At 41.4% G+C, this 22,026-nt stretch overlaps 1 protein-coding gene across 1 annotated transcript in view; it reads right to left on the bottom strand.

The window, feature by feature from the left end:
• Positions 1 to 2,894: 2,894 nt before the first annotated feature.
• The window catches only part of nbas (NBAS subunit of NRZ tethering complex), a 201,557-nt gene continuing 182,425 nt past the window's right edge, over positions 2,895 to 22,026 (bottom strand). Inside the window, 1 exon segment of the mRNA XM_048249961.1 lies at positions 2,895 to 3,450. Within this exon segment, the coding sequence (XP_048105918.1) occupies positions 3,175 to 3,450 (276 nt within the window). The 3' untranslated portion in view covers positions 2,895 to 3,174.

Here is a 22,026-nt window from a genome sequence, read left to right as displayed (position 1 = left end):
ATGAAGTAGATCTGGCTCCCATTCCATATTAATGCTCCTAAAAACTACAGGCATTGGTATACCATAACATTTTCAATAATAGCAGTCTCCAATAAACAGAGTGTCCTTACAGCCACTGGAGTGCAAAACACTTTCAGTGAAATACTGTAAACACCTGCCTTAAATAAGTGCTGGAGAAATTAAATGCATTTTTCGTGAGTAACAAAAAAGAACAATTGGATAAAATGCGTAAAGTAGTTATATAACTTCTGCCCAAAAAATGAGATAACACTGTTTTTCGGCTATGCAAAAGGACAGCACAGTTTTGTCCATAGAGTTGGAAACCATCCCCTGTTGAAGAAGGGAAAATGTATATATGTGCATATGGGAGAGGCTATCGTTCGTGCTAAACAACTACGTGGAAATGTGTTTGAGTTGGATTTTCAATCTTATTAGGCCTATACCTTTTTCACTAACTTCAATGAGAGCCTGTAATTAAGAGCAGGTGCTTTGTAGCACTGCTTTAGCCTGCATTGTTGAAGTTGAACTGACAATGCCATTCAGTCCGTCAGTTCTGCCTATGTTTAGTTTACTGTAAGCCAGCTATCAAAGACAGGGGACATATTAAATGGCTTAAATGCTTTTCGCCAGTGTGATGCTAAACAAACTGGCCAACTACGACCTCTCCATAAACACTTAAAACTGGATTAAATCATATCTGAGTGACCGACACTAGTGTGTGAGGGTGAATAACACTGTCACCACTTAGAGCATGCACACCGGGAGTACCACAAGGGGGGATCTTAGGGCCGCTGCTTTTCAGTTTATATATCAATGACTTACGTTTTATATACTCATGAGAAAAATGCAACAGAGGTTTCTATGAAACTAACAAAGGCAATGCATAATGTTGCTGACTGGCTGCACAATTCCTGTCTCACATTGAATGTTGACAAGACTGTTACAATGTTTTTCACAAACAGGTGCAAACTTAGAGTGCCCTGACATCTTTGTAAAAATGTGGACCAATTAAAATATCTGGGTGTCACCCTCAATCCTACTCTTAGCTTTAAAATATAAAATATAAAAGCTGGGCAACACGCTGAAATTTAATTTATCAATCTATAGAAACATAAGAAATCCCCTACTGTTGAGGCACCTGCAATGATTATTCCACATCTTTTATTTCACATTACTCAAGTTGGTCTCAGGCATGTAAACCAGCCCCAAGGCCACTTGAATCATTATATAAAAGGTGCCTCAAGATACATGACAAAAAGCCACGTCATTACCATCACTGTCATATTCTCACTAAATATTTTTATATATTTAGTATAGTATATTTTATACATATTTTTAAATAATTCATAATGCTTCTGCTACTCCTCTGAAAAGATGTGTTACACTCTGCTCTGAAAAAACTACATGGGTAACTAGATCAGCCACAAGGGGCGAATGTAGTCTTCCACAATGCAAAACTGCATTTGGGAGGACATCATTCTCCTTTGTGGCTATAAATCAGTGGAATGCTCTTCCTACAGAGCTAATTTCATGCACTAACTTACACTCATTCTCACGCTTAGCAAAGCATTGGTTGTTAACAAAGCAGACTTGAATTGGTGTGCTAACATTACTGCTCTAGATGGTGAGGGATAGGGGGACAATAATGTCTGTAGATTTTTATGACTATGTATCTGTATTGTATACTGTAAATACTTTGTATTTTATTGTGCCATCTACCTGCCCAGGGACTACGGGCAGAAACTAGCAATTTGCTACAACCTGGCACAAGACATCTATTAATGGTTTCTGTGCACTGTCCCTGTTTAAATAAATAAATTACAATTACAATACTGTAGAGCGATTTCTCATGACTGGAGTGGTCAGTTCAGCCACTAGTAACCTTGAAGGAGCCTGTGAAGTAAGCAGCAAACGCCGATAAAGATAAGTAATTAAACCGACTAAACACTGGGAGATAAAAAACAAAGCATATAAACGCTGAAGAACACTGTGGCGCTAGCTGGAAGTTATGTTGTGATGCAGAGTCATATGATGTTCATATGATAATTAGGTGTTAAGAGGTGTATAATTCAACACGTGCACATGCACACACACACACACACACACACCAAAGTGTGAGCCTCAGTGCCTCTGTGTGTGTGTAAGGCTTTTCTTGGCAACAGGTAAAGCCCACACACATTCTTAGTACAGACAGGTAGAGCTCTCTCATAGCTCATGACATTATGATTCACACAGATCTCCCTTCCAGCAGAAGAACCACACACACACACTTGGGTTATTCCACCAACTTTATTCCAAACTTTATTCAAACCAAGACAAACCGTCTACATAGGAACCACTAATCCCACAGAAAGGCTGAATACTGAGGCAGATACTCAAACATATGATAAAGTCAACAATGTCAACAATAAAGTAAACAAATATGGCCAAACCTCCTATCTTGATTAATGACAAAAAGAGTTATCTTTAGTTAAACCCACAATCATGTCAAACATGCCAGAGACTTCTGTTCATTTGAACTAGATCCTGTTTGTCTCACAAGTATACAAGAAAAACAACAAACAATAGAAATAAAAACATACTAAGGACATGATTATTTATGTATTAATGATTGAAGTGGTTTGTGGTCTTGACTCTTGAGGTTTAATATTTCTTTCAGTCAGTATTTCCCTTTCCTTCTCACTATGGCTGCATCTCAATTTTACACACACACACAAACACACACAGGAATGCAGGTTTACACACACCTAGCCAGCTTTGTCAAACTGCATATGTGTGTGTATGAAGCTTCCACAGTTCCACCCCCCTTCCCCCTCCTTTCTCTCCACACAAACACACACAGTTCCACCCCCCCCCTCCTTTCTCTCCACACACACACACACACACACAAACAAAAACACACACAAACAAAAACACACACACACACACACACACACACACACACACACACACACACACACAAACACAAACACAAACACAAACACACAGTTCCACCCCCTCCCTCCTTTCTCCACAAAACTGCCGCTATGTATTTGCTCTGCAGAGACATCTTCATCTAAACTGGGTTAGTGTGTTAGAGTGCTTTCCAAAAGGCCAAGCTTCCATGCAGGCTTTGTGTTGAGTGTAAGACACCCACCCACCCACACACACACACAACACACCCTCTTCCTTCTCTCAAAGCCACTGGCGGATGACGGAGAGTGCAGAGCTGAAGGTGAGCTGTCCTGGGTGAGTCCCACGGTAGGCCAGAAGCAGGGAGCCGGCCTGAGCGCTGTGGCCGGCCTGGGAGAGCTCTCGGGCGGACGCCTCCACGTCCCAGCCCCCCTCCTGGTGGTTGGTCAGCAGGTGGGACACCAGGCGAGGGTAGTAGGCCGTCTCCACACAGCCAATCAGCAAGCCAGCAGTCAACAACAGAGACAGCAGCTCAGAGTCACATTTAGAGTCGTCCACCTGGGGCAGAGAGAGAGAGAGACTTCAGTGCATTCACTGTCAGGCAACAAACTACACTTTCAGACCATAACCAACTAAATATACTCATTCTACTAACACACATAAGGAGCCCAGTAAAATATACAAACTCAATCCAATGTACAGATGGGCTACAGACAGTTCATAAAAATTCATACAAGCCTTAAATTCACCAAAACTAACTAACAAAATAACTACCTTTGAAATATAGCTTCAAAATAACTAAAAAAACCCTTCTCTAATGATACAAATAATGTCAACATGGCCGTTCAAGAGCTAAACCTTATTTTCCACATGGCTGCAAAAAATGCTTTGCTAAAGAAAAGCCAGAGAGCAAAAAACAAAAAACCCAAATGTCTGTCAAACCTAAAACACGGTCACCCCCAAAACACAGATTTATGACAACAATATTGTCTGACCCAAAAAAGTTACAAACAAACTATCAAAAGAAAAAAACTAGAGATGCAGCGATATGGAATTTTAGGGCCGATAACGATAACCGATATTTATTGGTTTGTTGTGGCCTATACCGATACGATAACCGATAATATTACTCTTGAAAAAAAAATTGTGAAAAGTGATTTGGGGAAAGCATTTAATAAGCATAATTTTATTGCAGTAATTTTACCTACCACCAAATGATGGACAGAACTCATAATAGTCCTCAATAGTACGGCAGTCAACAACATAACAGTAGCCTAGCCCTACAGTATGTGTGGCTCCTTTAAGTGAACCTGACGTCAGTGAATTGCGAGTGAGTGGCTAGAGAGTTTGAATCGTTTTCATTTAGGACTAAACGCTCATAAATAGCTCAGCTTGGAATAACAGTACAGTACAGTATAGCGACCAAATCAGAGTTTGTGAGGGAAACTTAGGTTTAGTTTCAACTGCGGGTAACTGAATAAAGCTGTAACTCCTCAGACTGTATCGTATGTCCGTCTACTCTGTTTCGCACAACCTGCTGCAGCAGAAATGAAAGGCGTTAGCCCCGAAGGTTTTAATAACCTATTATGATGACCTGTCTGGAACTGAAGCACGAATGGTTAGCATATTTCTAGGTAATAATACAAAACCCAAGCTAAAGTAATGCAAATATAATAGTAAAACACAACTTAGAACTAGGCCTACTTATGTACTCGTCCCACTAATGAGTTTGTTTATTTGTTCCCCCAAGTGCAAACACACCAGCACAAGACGGCTCTAGATAGGGCTGAGCTCCGCTCTGTTAAGGTTAAATGGCGGATCATTCAGGAGGATTTTTGAGATGCACAGATTCCCAAATGAACGATATCCACAGATTTTGTTAGAGTTGTGAAATACATTCACACCGCTGACATTATATTGAGGAAAAAGTATAGCCAACCAAGCTCAAGTAGGCTAGCTCAGTGTAGCCAGACGGACCTTACAGGCCTAAATTAAGACTTTAAAAAATATCGGCGCAAATTATCGGCCAGAATTCTGTTATCGGGCCGATAATAATATTTTAATTTTTTCACTTATCGGCTAATAATATATCGGCTGCCGATATATCGTGCATCCCTAAAAAAAACAGCACTACACCAACAAACTTATCTATGAGATCGAAGACTCTATCAATAAAAATCAGTTCTGGGATATGTGGAATAATTTGAGCATAAAAGAACCAAAAGAAGTACCCATTCAAAATGGTAACATTTGGATTGATTTGGATTACAGTGAAATACAATGAACAGAAACAAATCAAAACCAGATCAAAGAAAAATTACAAACTTTTGAATTGGTATTTAAAGACAACCAAAATCCACTGGACTTCCTCATTTCCAGTGAAGAATTATCACAAAAAATTAGATCTTCAAAGCCCAATAAATCTTCTGGGCAAGATAGCATCAGGAGTGAAATGCTTAAGGTGAGCACACCCGAGATGCAGAGTGCAATGCTCAAATTATTCAATCTTGTTCTAAGTTCAGGCTGTTTTCCTGACATCTAGAATCAAGGAATTATTACACCAATTCATAAAAGTGGAGACAAATTGGACCCTAACTAGATGTACCGCAGAGCGGTACAAAATACGACCTGCCGCCCAGTCCAGCACATGTTTTCCACAAAAATAAGTCACGCTGAAAGGCATATATGATTCTAACTGTCTCACTGAATTGCATTATGCACACTCAATTCTCACTGGTATCTGCTAGACAACAAGTACCAAAACATGATTAGTTCATAGATTTCACATGTAAAATACATTTTATACAACCCCATCCCCATCTTGCATGTTCATACTTCTGAGAAATTCTTGAATTGTGTGCATGTGTGCGTGTACATGTTTATGTTTATGTGTGTCTATGGGTGGGTGGGTGTGTGTGCGTGCATGTGCATGTGCTTGTGTGTTTGCCTGTTTATGTGCCTGTGTGTGTGCATGTGCATGCATGCGTATATATGTCTACTGTGTGAGTATGTGTCATCATTATGATTACTGTGAATGTATGTGTGCGCGTGTGTATCTGTTTATGCACATGTGTGCATATGGAATGGGTTTACATGACCCCTGGAGGCAAACATACGCAAAAAATTGGTCATCCTAGGCCCTACAGTTCTCAAAATATTCACAGAAAACTGTGTCTGCCCTACCCTCCTTTCGGGGGGTCCAGTCCAGCGGGGGGGCTACAGATCAAAACGAAAAATGATGGTTCCATGCTATCCATGTGGGGTAACATGCCCACCAAGTTTCGTGTACCCCGGTCTTTCAATGTCCCGGGAATCCTTGTTGGTGTACGGTCACTAAATGTACACATAAATTATTTTATTGTAAGGCCCCCCATGAACGAAAGTCCACGAAACTTGGCATGCATTCGGAGGGTGTCATAATGATCCTACACTTTCAATTTCGTTGCAGTTTTGACCATGTCAGCCAGAGATATTGGGATGAAAACACCTAATGTTTTGCTTTTTTAATTTTTAACTAGGTGGCGTTATACATGAAATTAGTGGTAATGGGATAGGTTGACATGCCCCCTTAAGACCAACATACAAAAAAAGGGTGGACCTCCTAGGCCCTACGGTTCTCGAGATATTCACAGAAAACTGTCTCCGGCCACCTACAGGCCAGTTGGTATATAGTAACATAAATTAATTTATTGTGTGGCCCCCCATTAGTAGAATTCCACAAAACTTGGCATGCATTCAGAGGGTGTAATAATGTTCCTACACTTCCAATTTTGTGCAGTTTTGACTATGTTAGGTCACAGATACACACACACACACAATTTCCCTCTCAGTCACTAAAGGCAAATGCGCAGACTGACCCCTGCTAACACGCAATGGAGAAGTTACTGTTGCATGACCCTAAATCAGCCCTGACTTGATTAAGCACCTCTCTCTCTCTCAGAAGTAATATGCTTATGTTAACAGTAGCACACACAGGCAACAGGTCATCTAATACTACAGCGGTACCCTGTCAAAACACACTGTGCTGTTTCCCTGACAACCATTCATTCATTATACATATAAATTAAGGCTAAACCAGATCTCCATCACTGACAGGAAAAACACAAATTAAAAAGATTCCCAAGAACATGCTGTTGATTTAACATAATCCATGTCATTGACTTAAAATGAACTCTCTAAATCTAATTCAAACTCTAATCACCTCACAACCTGAATGAGTATATTAAAGAAAGGACATACTCTATTGTGTCACATCACAGTCAAGCTCTACACACACAAACTTTCATGCACACAGAAAAACAAACACGTACACACGCTTTCACCTGCACACATGAAAATGCACTTATGTGAGCATACACGGACATGTACTGTATTTGCACGTATACACACGCACTTGCACGCACACACGCACACACACACACAGGACAGGCTGTAAACCCCTGCTTTTATTTCTCACACACTCCAAGCCAGCCTCCACCCGTCTGTCTATAAATAATTTAGTGCAGCACTAAAAGGAATCATAAAACGAGATGACCACAGCGAGTAAGGGCCTGAGGTCTCAGTGGGTGTGTGTGTGTGTGTGTGTGTGTGTGTGTGTGTGTGTGTGTGTGTGTGTGTGTGACCATGCTTTGCTCAGCGAGCTGGAAAAATTCAATTATGTGCTAAATTTGGTTTAAGACGTGTCGACAGAAGGAGATATGATGTCCTTGGTGTGTGTGTGTGTGTGTGTGTGTGTGTGTGCGCATATGTAGCCTATATGAAAAGTTTCATAGGAAAGGACAACTAACACATGGCTAATAAGGGAAACCGAACTCCCTTTCTCCATACATCTCTCTCTCTCTCTCTCTCTCTCTCACACACACACACACACAGTCAAAAGAGCGCAAGAAAATGAAAATGACAGGTCTATCGTTCTTCTTGATAATTAGATATGGGGAGGGGGAGAAAGGGATCATGGGGTGACTTGACAAGACATGAGGGAGGAGAGAGAGAAAGAGAAAGAGAGAGAGATGAAGCAATGAAGAAGTGAAGTATAATTACAAACATAGCTTTGAGGAGTCTGCTTAGACACTGCAACATAAAGAGCAACTGATGTGTGTGTGTGTGTGTGTGTGTGTGTGTCTGAGAGAGAGAGAGAGAGAGAGAGAGAGAGAGAGAGAGAGAGAGAGAGAGAAATAAATGGTGTGTGTGTGTGTGAGAAAAAGTGTGTGTGAGAGAGTGCATATTGGACCATATTGGAGAACAGATTGCCTGACTGCTGTATTGACAGAGTTTAAAGTGTTTCATCAAATGTGTGATACTCTTTTCATTCAACTTCAAAAGCATCCTCTGATTTGGACGCACACACACACAATGTGTACTGAAATGTTTTCTGAGACATGGTGTAATGTCATGTTTTACGAGCCCTCCAGCATGGCAACTCCTCTCTTGTATCCCTTCATCCTCTCTTCTTCTACACCTCCTCTCCTCTCTCTCCATCTTCCACCTTCCTCTCCTCTCTCTCCATCTTCCTCCTCTCTTCTACACCTCCTCTCCTCTCTCTCTCCATCTTCCACCTCCTCTCCTCTCTCTCCATCTTCCTCCTCTCTTCTATACCTCCTCTCTCTCTCTCCCTCTTCATCCTCTCTTCTTCTATACCTCCTCTCCTCTCTCTCCATCTTCCTCCTCTCTTCTACACCTCCTCTCCTCTCTCTCTCCATCTTCATCCCCCTTCTTCTATACCTCCTCTCCTCTCTCTCTCTATCTTCATCCCCTCTTCTTCTACACCTCCTCTCCTCTCTCTCTATCTTCCTCTCCCCTAGCATCCATGTCCCCCTTTCTATTTCGTTCCATTCATATTGTTATTTATCATTTTCATTATAATTTCTCTCAATATATCTAATTCCAGACGGTGTGTAACCAGGGTTTAAAATTGGCCCCCGCCACTTGCCAAATTACAGTAAAAACTCTAACGGGCTGCTCACATAAGTTTACTTCAACTGCTATCTTTCAGTACGGCTACAGAGAGTTCACAAACTTTGTCTATCTAACATAAGTTGGTAGAATACGTCTTGCAATTATTTGAATAACCCTCACTGACTACCGTCATTTTAGCTTCAAACTAAACCTGATGCGGCACATGTTTTGTTTTTCGCTGCGGAAAACAGCTGTGAGAGATTAGCCAGAGCAAGTGAACATGCTAGTTAATGGTGGCATTAGTCATCAGATTAACGCAATGGCGCTTAACAAATGCATATATTCAGGAGAGCTCAACACTGTTTGATTTTAATGTCACCAAAGTGATAAATAACATCTGGCATTTTAGAAGATTTGTTACCGTGTCGTTTAGCAAGTTACAGGTATTGAACATGGTGTCATCTGAGTGTTCTGGCTAGCCAGTGTTTTATATTCAATTCAATTCAAAAAAACTTTCTTCATACCCGAGGGGCAATTTTCCCTATAATATGTCCCATAGTGACATATAAGACATAACACAACATTTAAGACATAACACAACATAAGACATATATATATATATAAAAATATATAATCATTAGAGCTCCCATCGGTGCATTAGAGATGTAAAGAGAAGCCAACAGAATGACAGGTGTGTGTGTGTGTGTGTGGAGGGAAAGGAGAACAATGAAGAAAGCCATGTGTGTGAGCATGAGTGACACTCTGACAATGATAGAGAGAATAGGAAAAAAATAATGAAAGAGATGGAGGAAGAGAGGGAACTGGGGGGAGATTTTCAGTTGAACTGAAATGGCTGAAAACTGATATAAGCAGCGTTGTGCATGAGTGATAATTCAATTTCTCTCAGCTTAGACAGATGGAAAATAAAAGATGGATAGAAAAAAAATTAAAACATAAAAGATGGATAGAAAAACTGAAAGAAAATAGATTGAAAATACTTCAGCCCATTCTGGGGCTTCGCCCTTATTCACTTGCACCCTTCTGTGCTCTCTCATTTTTACAGAGAGAGAGAGAGAGAGAGAGAGAGAGAGAGAGAGAGAGAGAGAGAGAGAGAGAGAGAGAGAGAGAGAGAGAGAGAGAGAGAGAGAGAGAAAGAGACTGTGCTTCCTTGTCTCAAATAGCGCTTTCAGACATACGTGTAAGACCGGAGGTTCTGCGGATGTTAAACGGTGGGGGCGTATATCTGAACGGCATAACCGGTCATATGAAAGTCCGAATTTAGCCGGTTGTTCTACTACCCCCTAGTATTTCCTCCGGACATTATGTAAATGTGCTGTGTCTGAACGAAGCGTAGAACATGCGGTTAAAATTCACACCTACAGTAGTGAGAGGGTGTGTCGGTGACGTTTCTTTTGTGCGTCCATGTCAGTGTTACTCATTGCGCGGCTTGCGAGCCACATGCGGCTCGTCAAGCTATAATTGGTGGCTCGTATGCAGCTTTGGTGAGATTTCGGCAAATTTGGTTTTACTCATTTTGAGTAGGCCTAAACTGTTCGCCAAAGGCCATCATCTTGATAAAAACAAAAGTAGGCTCTGATTTAGCCTAGTCTACTGTGTGACTTCAACGAGGTGATCTTTAGTTTCGTTCTGCTTACAGTAGCCTCTCACTGCCACTTGCAACACCTTTGAATGCAGTCCGCTGCCCTGTTTACCGGCAATGCTACAGCGGACTTAAACTGCCACCTTGTGGCGATAAGTTGTAATACATTTCATGCATCTGCGTGTATCACGGAAAGCGCGAATGTGCTATGTGGCCGTTTCTAAATGGGACCCACTGTAGGCTATGTGGTAACACAGCCAATATATTTTTTCAAATGTGCTTCATAAACATACAATACTGCACTACAAAAATGCAAACACCTGAATTATACTTCTCCTTTCACCTAAATAATGAAGGGGAAAGGAAGTTATTAAGCCTTGGCTGTATATATTTAGCTATATTGGCTGTGTTATTTCTTTTTTGTGGGATATTTATTTATATGTATTTATATTAGAATGTATATTATATATAATATATTATATGTAGAAATGCACATTTGCAAAGGTGAGTTAGTATGTTGTCGTAAAAGTGGCTCTCTTTTTGATTTTGCACTGCCAATGTAAAATGTAAAAAATAGTGATGATCACTGGTCTATGTGGTTAAATCGGAATTAAATGCCAGTGTTATGATGGAGTGCCATAGTGCTGTCCAGAAAATCTCCGACCTGGAAAGATGCAGACATCACGGAGCTACTGTCCATGAGGGCAGACAGCATTGTGATAGAACACCTGAAGGGAACGGCAAGAGACACGTTGATGTAGCCTACAACTGCATCGCAAGGCCAAAGGAATTCAAAAGACCAAATCATCATAAGCAGAAGGCGCTGAAAAGGCAGTAGCCTACAGCGACGTCGTTGACGACAATAAAGGATAAATTGTTAGCGAACACGGTCGGTTTTCTGTTCATTGATAGCCTTCTCATGACCTCACTGTTGAGCTCGCTGATATTTGTTGAGCATAAATATGCCTAGAGAAAATGAAAACGAAGAAAACCCAACTTTGTTCCAAGCTCCTTACGTAAATGCAATAGACACATGGGGAGAGGATGCTTTTGGAAATATAAACCATGAAAAAACTAACCACTTCACTGTTATGTTAGTATTTTGTTTGTTGCTTAAAACGTTGTATACAGTATGATGGCCTTGAAGTCTTGAGTTAGCCTACTGAATTGGCTGGTACCATGAAGTTTGTGCATGCTCTCTCCAACGCAAACCAGATTTGGGGTTCAAGTAATTCTGCTACATAACGTTGAAAACAGATAAATGTGTTTATTCGAAGCACACATATAATACTTTAGGTCAATTTCAAGTGGGCACTTATGTGACTACTTCAAATATTAGCCTACGCACAATTGATTTGTCTTCTTTAGGCTACATAACGCATACACTTTGTAAACAAACAGCAGCTGTAACAGTGGGCGCATATATTCTGTGTCATATCTCGCCTCTTGTGAACTCTACAAGCCCCCACCCCTCACTCGACAACCACACAGAGATTCTGTAATGTGCGTGTATGTCGTTCACACATAGGTCCGTGATAAGGTCCGCAGGTTAGCATCATATCTGAATCATCCGAAGGGTAGGACCTCCGTTTGACAAACCTCCGCATATACTCCGGAGGTTATATCTGAAAGCCCTTAAAGAGAGAGAGAAACCTTCTCAATCTACGCAGTCCCATGCTAGAGCACACAATGCATTACATTTACGTTAACTTGATTACGACTGTATCGGGGAGTTTCAACGTGGATGCAATGCACTAAAGGAAAAAGCTCGCAGAGCTCTATTTGCAACAAAAATACAGTTTTGGAACATGAACTCACCTATTGACATTTGGTGCAAAATATTTGACTGTGAAATCCAGCTCAATCTGGCACAGTACAGAAGTGAAGTATGGGGTCCACTCACTGAGCACCACTAAAATAGACAATTGATTGATCTTAATAATTTAAAAGTAAGCATCAACCAATGCATGCAGAGCAGAACTAGGCACGTAGGCAGATCCCCATTGGTTATCGACATGGAAAAGAGAGCCCTCAAATTCTTAATTCATCTCCAAACAAGTCCCACAAGACACACTGCATTTTACTTGCAGTAGAAACTCAAGACCTGACCTGAGACCTGACCTGACCTGAGATCTAATTTGCCTCTGAATATATAACCTCTCAGACAAGTACTGCTTTAAAACGATGCATCAATAACAACAAAAACCCAAAGCAAATTATGTTATTGGTCCATAAATCAGAATATGAATTGAGGCAATATCTCTTTACTATCAGAAATATAAAGTACACATACTGTATACACTCACTCACTCACACACACACACAATTATCACAACGGAGGAAGAAAAGTCACAGTAATTAAAATAGAAACAAAAGTTGATAGATAGATAGCACGCACGCATACGCACACAGTGTTTCCCACAGAATTTAATTCCATTTGCGGTGGTTGGTTTGCAGAATTGACTTGAATACAACAGTTTTTAATAAATTAGCAGAGTGTGGTTTTGATGCTTACCAGATTGAAGCACAATTTAGTACAACCTGGAAAATCATTGTGTGGTGGTCAATGTTGATATTGTGGGGGCCGCCACAAATAAGTCAATGTATGGGAAACACTACGCACACACACACACACACACACACACACACACCTCAGTCTTGTGGGTTTTTTCCCCTGATGGGGTCTGCACAGAGGGACAATTATAGTAGATTGCAGCTTTTAACAGATGTGTGTGTGTGTCAGTGCTCTCTCTCTCTCTCTTTCTGTGTGTGTGTGTGTGTAGTACAGCTCCTCTGCACAGACCCTGTTGGACAGGCAACACTCGATAAGACTGCCATTTGAAAACCCTGACAGGGGGCAACTGATAACAGTGGCAGTGCAGAACTACCACATCTCTGTCCATTGCAGGATGAAGGTGTGTGTGTGTTTGTGTGTGTGTGATCATTGAGTGATCACTGCAGTGGAAGGTGTGTGTGTGTGTAGATATAAACATGTAAAAGATCTAGGAGGTGTGTGGGTATGTGTGTGGGACGTATGAAACATGTTACGGTCAGGTTGAGGGATAACACACACTGATGAATGGCTGCCTGAGGACCAGCTGACTGCTGGGCGTGGCAGGCTCGACGTTTTAAAAATTGATTACATGTGATTACAGGTGGATACCTGAGAGAGCGCGAAAAACGCCAGTCTTGCCGCAGGTGTTTCAAAGAGAGCACGCTACTCGCCAACGCGGACTGTGGATTACCTGTTTCTCCGATGCCCTCTCGGACGATTGTGATTTTTGTTTATGTTTGTACATTTTCGTCTGGCACCCGGACTTTATTAACAAAACTTGAACTCCAGAACTGAACAACCGCAAGAGAGCTGGCCGCTCTCGGGAAAGAGCAAGACCTGTGCTGGCCCGGTACGCACGCTCGCCTGGGAAGTCGGTAAGCTGGTTCCTCTTGCAGTCTTTAGTAGTTACATATCAACATCTTCACCCACACCACTGATATAGACTCCCAACTCAAGTTACCACATACACGCAGGGCAAGTTGCACTGAGGGCTTAATTTAGCTAGCTATTGTTAAACCCCCTAGACTAACGAGCTATCTTGGTAAATTAGGTAGGCTGGCTTTTGGGTTGTTTCGCGTTTGACTTTGGCATTCGCGGAATTTGCGTTTGTGGGTCGCAGGGTGAACCCTCGGTCGTAACAAACACTTTGGGCCCTATCATGACATTCTAAAGCGCATCGTGACTCGTCAAAAGTCTATTCAAATTTAGTAGGATGTCCAGTCCACATTGGGAGGGTTTTCGTTGTCAAACATCGAGCGCATGGCGCAACAAGGTGTTCCTAGATTTCTTAATCAGTCACGGGTGTGTTTGGGGCGTAACATCATTTAAACCCATGAGAATGACATCTGTCATTCCCTTTAACGGCGCAAAGCACAATATCAAAGAATGCATCGCTATTTTGACATTCAACGGCACATTTGAAGGAGGCTGCTTGCGAGACCGTATGGAATAGTCATTCCACTAAACCATGCTTTACTAAAACCTTGCATAGCCTTCACGCATTTGCACTCGTCTATTATTTGAACTCATTGGCAAAGTGAAACTAACTTTACCATGGTGTCAGTCAACGACAAGGCAGTTATATGCAGTTACTTTCACTATTGACTGGCAATGGGTTACCATTGAAAACATAGGCTGGAAAAAGCAACAAATAACCCTAATACTGCTCAAATGACTGAATAAAAAAACATTCATCCTGCAGAGGAGTTGCTTATATCTCGTGACAGTGCCTCTGCAGCTGTGCTCCATACGTGTCTCTCGCCTCTCCCCTAATCACTTTTAACCATCATTACCAATTTGCAAATGATGGTGAATAACTACTCATTATGAGAGGTACAGTATTTCATAATATCTTTATTATGACGGCCGCTAGCGAAGCGGTCATATAATGATTGTCAAAGTCCCCCCACAATGTAGCCTACAGGTGTAAGTGACAAATTGAAGTGTGAGACAAATTGAAGTGTGATTTATTTTCGCGGAACGGATGTACAGGACTGAGCGGCGGTCATATTTTGTACCGCTATGCGGTACATCTAGTTCTAATTATGCTTCCCATTGTAATCGTGCAATTTGTAAAGTTTTGCATGGACGTGCGCTGGTGTCACTGTTGACAATGCACTCTTAAAATAACATATAAACAACTCGCCATAGACTTCTGATGTACAATAGCGATTTTTAGACAATGCGCCAGGCCACTCCCTAAGTTGTTAATTGCCACCCCCTGGGTGCATTGTTTAAAAAATAAACGCGCAAAATAAGGAATTAAACTTTGCGCCAGGTGGAAAACGAGTTTTACGCCATGCGCCAGGGTGCAAAATACAGCCCTTTATAATTGAGGTATGTGTGTTAATATAACATAATACTAATAACACAATACTGTTTGTGTGTGTGTGTGTGTGTGTGATCATTGAGAGATCCGCAGTGGAAGGTGTGTGTGTGTGTGTGTGTGTGTCACAGCCATCTCCACCTACCCTAACCAAAAAAAAAACACACACTAGACCTTGTCTAATAGGCTCCACCATCAATCTGGCCACAGGGAAGCTGTATCTGACACAAATACCTAATAGGACTGCCAGACAACAAGTACAACGTCTCCACACACACAGACACACACACACACACACACACACACACACACACACACACACACACACACACACGGATAAGAGCAAAGTCTGGCTCCACAGCTCCTCCATAATGGAGACAAGGGACACTGGGTGAGACGGCCAGTTGAGGCCCTCTTGCCCACTACACCTCCTTACAGACTCTTACATAGCAGTACTACAATGCCTCCAGACCCCGCACACCCACACACAAATACATACATATACATACACATACACACAAACACACAAATACACACACACACACACAAATACACACAAATACATACACACACACACACACACACACACACACACACACAAATACACACACACACACACACACACACACACACACAAATACAAATACACACACACACACACACACACAAATACAAATACACACACAAACAAACATAGACACAAATACACACACACACACACACACACACACACACACAAATACAAAAAAACACACACACACACACACATTTGGGTTTCTTCAGTCAGTAGTGATGGAGACTATCCTTCTTGAGGTTACAGAAAGGCCAGACAGAAATTGAACCCAGTAACCTGGCAACAGATCACCCTCAGGGTGGCATAAAGTAGAAGAGCAGAACTCCCAGTAGAGCCTTATCGGACAGACTAATAGAACGCAATGCAGAGCAAAAAACACAATCAATTCCGTCCAGTCTCATTAGGAAGAGCCACATTGACCACAGCACACAACCATAACCAGTGACCTTTGGATCTAAAGGATCTCTGGCCTGATTCATGATCGCTAATCCATCCAGGCTGAAGAGAAACCATCTGGGTTAATTCCTTCAGGTACCGGCCGATATTAAGTCCGCTTCAGTTGAGGCTTTTTGAGCATTAACCCTGTGACCATTCTTATCACCAACTTCACATCAAGAAGCAGCACACCTATACCCACAACCCCCCCTTTCCATGACACGTTATTTAGTTCACACGTTATATATGATATGCTTAACTGACAATGATATACACATGAAAAATGTCAAAAACTTCTTGCATTTCTTCTATGAGAGCATGTGATTACCGTATCTTCTATGAGGGCATGTAAATAATAACATGTGTTATAACCGTATCTTCTTTAATTACATCATAATAACGTGTGTTATAAACGTATCTTCTATGAGGGCATAATTACATCATAATAACATGTGTTATAACCGTATCGTCTATGAGGGATGTAAATAATAACAGGTGTTATAATCGTATCCTCTTTAATACCTCTACATCACAGGTGCATTTAAAATATTAGAATATCATGGAAAAGTCCATTGCATAGACTGAGAGATTAAAGGCTCAGGAAACAATTGTTTTGTGATTTAACTTAATCAGCTGAAGAGCTCATCTCAGATCCACATTTCTTCATTATAAATTCTTTATTCTAATATTTTGAGATTTTGATTTCCATGAGCTGTAAATGTAATAATCACGATTAGAATAATCAAGATTAAAAAAAAAAAAGGCTTAGAATATTTATTTATAATGAATAATGAATCTAGATTATGTGAAAGTTTTACTTTTTGAAATAAATTATGGGACAAAAATTAACTTTTCCATGATATTCTAATTTTTTGAGATGCATCTCCAAATACCAAAAGCCCATTTTAGTTTCCGCACATAATGGCATTTTAGTTTCCGCACATAATGGCATGTTTCAACCTACTGTTAGATAGCTCACTAACTAGTGCCAATTGTCCCTCAATCATGCCATTGATTCTCAATATTGCCTACTACCAGTGAGAAATACTTAGCCACTGTTGTTCGTTAATTACAAGCCTACACACCCTGAACACCACCCACACACACCCAATCATCCTTTTTTTTTGGAACAGGTGAGTGTGAAACCTCGAATCTCCCCACCCCACCTGTCTGTCTCAGATGACTGCACAAGCAGCCTCAAATGCGGACTCTTGTCTACAATGAGAGGGTGTGTGGAGAGTCTAGAGGTTTAGAGGCCTGTGTGATCCTTCTCATCTCAGTGGTGAGGTTTAGGGAATGCGGATCAGTCAACTGTTGCTCAGGTGAGGAGTTGGTTTAGGGAATGCGTATGGAAGAATATTAGACTGTTTTGTACGTTTACTTTTGAAACTGTAGAAAATGATTTGTAACTGTAAAAATGATCTGTATAAGTAATTTGAGTTTACGTGCACAGCGCAAGCACAACACACCAACAACACAACCCACCCACGTTGGTACACTCCTGGCTCTGTGATTGGTTAGTGAACTTAGGGTCCTGATTGGCTAGCCAAACCTGAGCATCGCCATTGACTATTCAACAGGAAGTGCCAGAATCGTCTCAAAAGTCCTGATACACACACACACACAATACATATGAGACGCTTCTCATCCCAAGGTGGTGCAAAAGTCTGTGCACTTGCAGAAAAGATTTGTAACTCTAGGACAACTTTTTGTGTGTAGATCATTGCTTTGTAATTGTAGAATATTTTTGTAATAGTAACTGTAGGATGATTTGTAGCTGTAAAACCGATCCGTACCCGTGGAATAGATTTGTAAGTGTAGGGCATATTTGTAATTTTGACAATTACTTGTACAGATCATTTTTACAATTACAAATAATTTCTACAGTTTCAAAACGTGATACACACGTACAAAACATTTGAGTCTAATATTCTTCCATACTTCTACCACACTGTTGCTCAGGTGAGGAGTTGGTTTAACCTCAAATGCTACCCCCGGTCTCAGCAGAGAGACGGGCCATTAACCCACCTGTGTTGGGAGGTGTGTATGCGCGTGCGTTTTGTGTGTGTGTGTGTGTGTGTGTGTTCATCTCCTGAATGGTGCTCAGAGTGAAGAGCTCACACAGCCTCTATCACCTACAGCAGTGGATAAACACTCTACTCGAGGACACCACACACACACACACACACACACACACACACACACACACACACACACACACACACACACACACACACACACGAAAAACAGCTTGCTTCGCAATGACCTGGTGTGAGGACAAGGTAACGACTCCAGCACACAAGAAAGCAGAGGAGCGCATGGCTCACGGTTCTACTGATCTAATGTAGAACACAGAGGAGCGCATGGCTCACGGTTCTACTGATCTAATGTAGAACACAGAGGAGCGCATGGCTCGTGGTTCTACTAATCTATTGTAGAACACAGAGAAGCGCATGGCTCGCGGTTCTACTGATCTAATGTAGAACACAGAGAAGCGCATGGCTCACGGTTCTACTGATCTAATGTAGAACACAGAGGAGCGCATGGCTCACGGTTCTACTGATCTAATGTAGAACACAGAGGAGCGCAGGGATTGTGGTTCTACTGATCTAAGGTAGAACACAGAGGAGCGCATGGCTCACGGTTCTACTGATCTAATGTAGAACACAGAGGAGCGCATGGCTCACGGTTCTACTGATCTAATGTAGAACACAGGAGTGCATGGCTTGTGGTTCTACTGATCTAATGTAGAACACAGGAGCGCAGGGCTTGTGGTTCTACTGATCTAATGTAGAACACAGAGGAGCGCAGGGCTCGCGGTTCTACTGATCTAATGTAGAACACAGAGGAGCACATGGCTCACGGTTCTACTGATCTAATGTAGAACCGTGTTTTGTTTCTATCTTGCAGTGGAGCTTAAGCTACCAAACGAGTTTATGGTGAAATGGTGGAGAGAATGTGTGAATGTGTGTGTGTGTGTGTGTGTGTGTGTGTGTGAGTGTGAGTGTGTGTGTGAGTGTGTGTGTGTATAAAAGTAAGTGTGGGTGTGTGCATGAGATTGAATAGACCAGGGGTTCCCAAACTTTTCCACGACAAGGCCCCCCAAATACCACTAGGTTCTGGCCAAGGACCCCCTTGATGTGTTATTAAACCCATCGACAATACTACGGCAAATGTAAAAATACATTAAGCTAATCCTAATAATTATTTTAGCCACAAGCACTTCGCGATGGAGCATACAGTGTGTAAAAATTGTATTTGGGGCTTTCTACTATATGAGAGCTATCACTCTACTATTATTCCCAGTCATTATCATGGAAAATATAATGTTCAGATATGCGACACATTATTATAATGGCATTGTATAACAACCCTAATAGTAATAAGTATATTTTAAAATTTTATATATATTTATATATATTAAATAGTATATATTTGTTGCTTTTATTTTTTCATCCAACTTGCTGAGGCCCCCCTGGCACCCCCTCACGGCCCCGGCCCCCACTTTGAAAACCACTGGAATACAGTAGACTACTGAATGAGAAACAGATAGAGAGAGAATGAGAGAATGAGAGAAAGAGAGAAAGAAAAGGAGTGGGCAAAGGGAGAGATTGCTATCTGGTCAGTTTGTTTTTAAACTGCCTCCACATGTTTACTCGAGTGAACACACATGTTTGTGTTCCAGTATACAGTAGATGATGTGCTACACACAAAGCACACCTACACACACCCAGAAATCCCCCACCATTCAACACACCCACACACACAGTATTCACACCATGTTTGTGTGCTGTGCTCAAACATCGATTACGCGTTGTCCTAGCCATAACACACATACACACTAACCCCCTCTCTCACTCTCTCTCTCACACACACACACACACACACACACACAAACCTTAACCCCTTCAAACTGACACACATTACACACACAAATGTTTGTTCATGCTTACACAGATTTTGTGGTCCGCTATAAATGAGAGGATGCAGTAATTTCCTGTGTATTGGCCACATTGTGAATAAACCGCAGGACAGTGTTTTATGTTTAAGTTAAAAACCCAGTGTGTTAACCTCACAGCTGAAGAAATTTAGCAAAATGAATGTGTAAATTGCGGCTAATAGTTGGAAAATTATGGTAGACAGACAGACAGACAGACAGACAGACACACACACACACACAAACACATAATGTGTAAATAGCCCTAATGCGTGCTGTCCTGCATGTGGAGTGTGCTGGTATCAGAAATCAAATATTCATTTCTCTTTCCGGCTTAATTGAAATGACTGAGAGTGCACAGGCGCTCATCAATGATGCATGCCAAAAGCCCTTTATCATTTAAATCATGAAATGCCTGCTGGAAACATGTATGTGTGTGTGTGTGTGTGTGTGTGTGTGTGTGTGTGTGTGTGTGTGTGTGTAAGACAGAGAGAGAAAGAGAGAGACAGAGAGAGAGAGAGAGAGAGAGAGAGAGAGTGTGAGTGTGTCACAACTTCAGTTTGTCCCTTTTCAAAATTATTTTATTACAAATAACAGAGAGCGAGAGAGAGGGGGGGAATAGAAAATTTTCTTCATGATGATAGAGCACTGTCTTGAATTTGTATGAAATTGCTTTTACAGCAATGTGTGCGTGTGTGTGTGTGTGCATGAGTCAAGGGACAAATTGTGTATGCACTTGCTGTACGAAAGTGTGAACCTAAGGATAAACGGATGTGTGTGTCTGTGTGTGTGTCTGTGTGTGTATATGTGTGTGAGAGAGAGGACTGAGGGGTCATTCATTCTACTTAGGAAAGCCTTATCTATTCACAAGGGCTATTATTCAGCCATTTCTCTTTCTGTCTGCCTCTATCTGCTGAACTCATCTCTCACCCGCACACACACACACACACACACACACACACACACACACTCCCATACTCTCCCCTCTAACCCACTCATCAACTCCAATAACATTACACTCTCACACTACACTCGCACTGGACATTCTCTCTCTCTCTCTCACACACACACACAAAGAGAGAGACACACACACACTCTCTCTCTTGTCTCCTCTAACCCCATCATCAACTCCATGGCCATCAATTCTCTTTCTCTCTCTCTCTCTCACACACAATCACACATGTTATAAGAGATGTACAAGTGAGTACCGCCAGCTCACAGACCTTCATGCTAAAACAGCCCAAAGGGGTTTGCTTCCATCGCCAAGGTGACGACCACCTCGGTCACACAATGTGGCGCTGCAAAGTCCATCAGAATAAGCTTGTAGCCTTTTTGCTATGCATAGCGTTCAATACTTGCAAATGGGCTACTTATCTGTTAACAAAAGCCAAGAGATAAGTGGAGTTCTTGTGCTGACTTTCACATCGCCTCCAACGGTATTCAACCTCACAAGGTCACAGGCAGTCAATGGTTAACATGCATGTTGGAAAGATCATTTCCCTCTGGGATGCAGATGCCCCAATATGTCAGTGTGGATTATTGTATAACACAAGCCTATATGAAATGGGTTATTGTATAACACAAGCCTATATAAAATGGGTTATCGTATAAGGCAAGTCTATATGAAATGGGTTATTGCAAAACACAAGTCTACAATATATGAAATGGGTTATTATATAACACAAGCCTATATGAAATGGGTTATCGTATAAGACAAGTCTATATGAAATGGGTTATTATATAACACACGCCTATATGAAATGGGTTATTATATAATACAAGCCTATATGAAATGGGTTATTATATAACACAA

The sequence above is a fragment of the Alosa alosa genome, chromosome 8 (assembly GCF_017589495.1).
Source record: "Alosa alosa isolate M-15738 ecotype Scorff River chromosome 8, AALO_Geno_1.1, whole genome shotgun sequence".
NCBI lineage: Eukaryota > Metazoa > Chordata > Actinopteri > Clupeiformes > Clupeidae > Alosa > Alosa alosa.
The sequence above is the reverse complement of the archived record's forward strand: the minus strand, read 5'-3'. Positions and strand labels throughout refer to the sequence as shown.